This window comes from Lupinus angustifolius, chromosome LG09 (genome assembly GCF_001865875.1).
Source record: "Lupinus angustifolius cultivar Tanjil chromosome LG09, LupAngTanjil_v1.0, whole genome shotgun sequence".
NCBI classification, from domain to species: Eukaryota; Viridiplantae; Streptophyta; class Magnoliopsida; order Fabales; family Fabaceae; genus Lupinus; species Lupinus angustifolius.
Window position 1 is genome coordinate 11,853,691 of NC_032017.1, and position 3,638 is coordinate 11,857,328.

Below are 3,638 nucleotides of genomic sequence, written 5' to 3' on the forward strand. Positions count from 1 at the left end.
TATTCAAAGTTTCTCCATTTTCATACCAAAAAAACAAACAACGTCCAATCTCTGCATATTGTCATTTTGAAGTAGTAATGGCGATTTTTCCTCAAAAATAGTTTGAACCAAACACCCTCCCACACTCTTTTTCGAATTACTTAGTCACCCTTTTGTTTTTCTTCTCTAGATTAAACTTTGGTTCATTTTAGCTTTTGGTTTTAAAGAAACTTTCAACTATCAAGCCTTTCTTTGTGTATAAAAAAACTTTCAAGGCTTTATTTAGATTCTAATCGGCCTGAATTGGGCCTGACCTCAACATGGTTTGGGTTTAAACTAATCCCATCTTTCAACTCAGAGCCCACTTACACTACGAAACTCAAATGGTCTCATTCCAAGCGTAACAGCTTCTGATGAATTGGTAAAGAGGAACGAAACGCATTGTTAACGTGCATCTATCAGGTTTGCAATCATTCACTTCTCACTACTCTGGGTTTTATGCATTAATTGTTTATATTTTTAATTAACCGAAACGTCCTCTTCGGATCATTTTCTACTATGCCTGCATATTCCAGAATCCAATATCTTTTACTATGTTGAGATTCCACTTGTAGGTGATTAGACGTAGTTTTTAACCTTATGCGTATGCTATTGTCTTTTACATGTCGAGAACATCGGTCGTGTTCTTTTTTAATTTTTATACTATTATTTGAAGGGGAGGCTTAGCTTTGGTGCAATTATATGGTTGTTTGTCTTGTGAGCTGGAAGTTATGGCTGCATATATTTACCCTACTCAGATCTACTAGTTGGTAGACTCATACATTGGACCAAATTTTTAATAGTATTAGTTGATGGTGAGTCTAGTTGCAAGGGTGAGCCTCATCACAATAGTTAGGTTGTTGCCTTTGAGTTCAAATTTTGGAAACAGACTCTTTGCTTAAGAGGCAAGATTGCATAAATTTACCCTCCTTAAGCTCCACTATGTGGGATTTTCATGCACCGAGAAAATATGAAATTGTCTGCTTTATTTTTACTGTTCTTTGCATTTAGTCATGTTTTGTAGTAGAAAGGAAAGGACTGATTGCATCTTAAATTGATTTTATGATGGTTATTAACCCCAAAATTCTTTTCAAATTTAATTGTTGATAAATTTCATTTAGATTGTATGAAATTGTATTTATTTTAATTGTTTTATATGGATTACTAATGTGTTAGCACAATCTTTAATCTCTTGGAAAAAATCAACCAATATGATTTAACGAAAGCCAAGTGTATTCTCTGATGCTACTAAGCTTGATGCGAGCTTCCATCCTAAACCAACAAGGCGTTGGTCTAGTGGTGTAGGGCCCTGCTAGATCCCCAGGATGACCAAAAGGTCAAGGTTCGATTCCTGGGAGCGACATTTGTTAGGAGGGGCAGCCACGAAACCTGAAAGAGATTAGTTTGGGATACCCTTGGTAGTACCAAAAAAGCTTCCATCCTAAGAAAATTGACAAGCCCCATTAATCTGATCTCGGTCTTTTCATTGCATAATTGATGCCTTGTTCACTCTTAAACATCAAGCAGGATGCCTTCGTTGCTATTGGAAGCTATCAACAGAAGATTTATCGTCAAAAGAATGAAAAGAAGAAATAAAAAAAGAAACCCGAAAAAGAAATACTACACAGGTTGGTCAAGTCTCCCTTCATTTCAGTTGGAAGCTATCCATAGAAGAATTATTGCCAAAAGGAGAAGAACAAGACATAAAAAAAGAGAACCAGAAAATAAATACTATCCGGATTGGTCAAGTCTCCCTCAGGGTATACTTGAGTTGATTGCTGACAAGATGACTTTAATTGATTGTTTATCCATCAGCAAAGTTTGTAGGAGTTGGAATATTGTTCTTGGTGAAGAACTTCCCTGTTGGCAAAGGCATGGATTTCCTTGGCTCTTGGTGTCGGGTCAGCAGAACAAAGAGGTTAGAACTTGTATCAGTATATTTGAGAATCGTGTTTGGGAGTTGGAGTTACCAGAGGCACAAGGAAAGTATTGTTGGGGATCATTTCGTGATTGGTTGATTATGGTAAAAGATCTTGACAGTTTCCATCTTGAAGTTAACTTGTTGAATCTGTTTTCACGAAGCCAAATTGTTCTCCCTTCAATATGGAACTTCTACCACAAGATGGTGCTCTCAGGGCTTCCGTCCGACAATAACTTTGTTTGCATGCTTCTACACAGCCAGTACCGGGAGCTCGCATTTTGGATTCCAGGTGCACAATCATGGCATAAACATAAACTACCAGGTGAGCCGTTTCAGGATGCTGTATTTTTTAATGGAAGTTTTTATCTCCTGGGTGAAGGATTTAATGTATGGCAAATTGATGTTGAAAATATCTACTCTAGCATTAATGATGATGAATATGATTTCGGAACATTGTCTAAGCTAGAAATACAGTTTCATGAATTAAAAAGGCCTGAGATATTACAGTTACAAGAAGGAATGATATTACAGAATCATGTTGGCTATCAAATTTTAAGATATCTCGTTGAGTCTTGTGGGGAGATTTTACTTATTTTTAGATACTTTAGTGCTAAACAAGATGTGCTGCTTGAAACCCAGAAATTCGAGGTATATTCATTGGATTGTTCCAAGTCATCTTGGAAGAAGGTTGAGAACTTGGGGGATCAAATGATATTTTTGGGAAAAAGTTGTTCAACATCCTTCTCTGCCAAGGAAATTGGAGTTGGAATCAGAAACAGCATATATTTCTCCAATGATCAACCTTCTCCTTGGTGGAATGAGTGGGATTCTGATCATTTAAAAGGTATATCGGCTCGTCTTGGCTTCAACAAGACCGAAGGAAGAGATTGGGGTATTTTCAACCTGGACAACGAGGACCAAAAACCGTTTTGCTTTCATGGCGATATAGACAATTGGACATACACATGGTTCACTGCACCTTCTTGGTGGTGTTTTAGAAATATTCCCATGATAGGAAGGAGTTAGTGTCAGTATCTTAATGTTACAAATAGATGCAATGTTGGTTATTATTACTTTTTTATGTCTGCATCAGTTTATCTGTGTTTTGAAAATCTTGTCAAAATGTTCCAGACAGCATGTGGTTGAAAAGCTATGTTGTGTAAAAAACTAAAAATTCAGAAAAGTGCTCAACTCATTTCATGTGATTAATCAATTATTACCAATTACTTGTTCTTAGACATAATTAATTGTTCATGATATCTAGTCATTAAAAGTTGTAATGTATGAATAGTTTGCAAGAGGTTTCTCAATGGGTATAGAGGACATTCTCCATTAAATTTCAGAATGAGATTTTGAAACCATGAATCCAATTTGATCTTAAGTTCTACGTAGATGAGTGTACATTATTGTGACTAATAATTGATCTTTAATCACATTATCCTCTACCATTCAATTGTTTATTGATGCATCAGAAACCTTGTAAGTGCTTCTTTTTGGTGGATCCACTACATGATTCTTATGCTTGTGTCTCATTCTAATGTGTCTATTTTTTATAATTTTTTTGATATTAACTTTATATATATAACAACCTTTGCAAGTCACCCCACACTTGAGATATTTCAAATTTTGATTAACTTTCATATTTCAAAAAATTATTTTTCTATTTTTTTTTCATATTTCATAAGAGGTCTAGTTAGTT

General features: G+C 35.4%; 1 protein-coding gene across 2 annotated transcripts; it reads left to right on the forward strand.

The window, feature by feature from the left end:
- Positions 320-3,136, forward strand: LOC109357421 (putative F-box protein At4g17565). Of its 2 annotated transcripts, none has more exons than XM_019601378.1 (2): positions 320-441; positions 1,529-3,136. In XM_019601378.1, the coding sequence occupies exon 2, from the start codon at positions 1,547-1,549 to the stop codon at positions 2,963-2,965; it is 1,419 nt and encodes a 472-aa protein (XP_019456923.1). In that variant the 5' UTR covers positions 320-441; positions 1,529-1,546; the 3' UTR covers positions 2,966-3,136. The 2 variants fall into 2 exon arrangements, with proteins under 2 accessions (XP_019456923.1, XP_019456924.1); XM_019601379.1 differs by having other exon boundaries at positions 335-441; positions 1,546-3,136.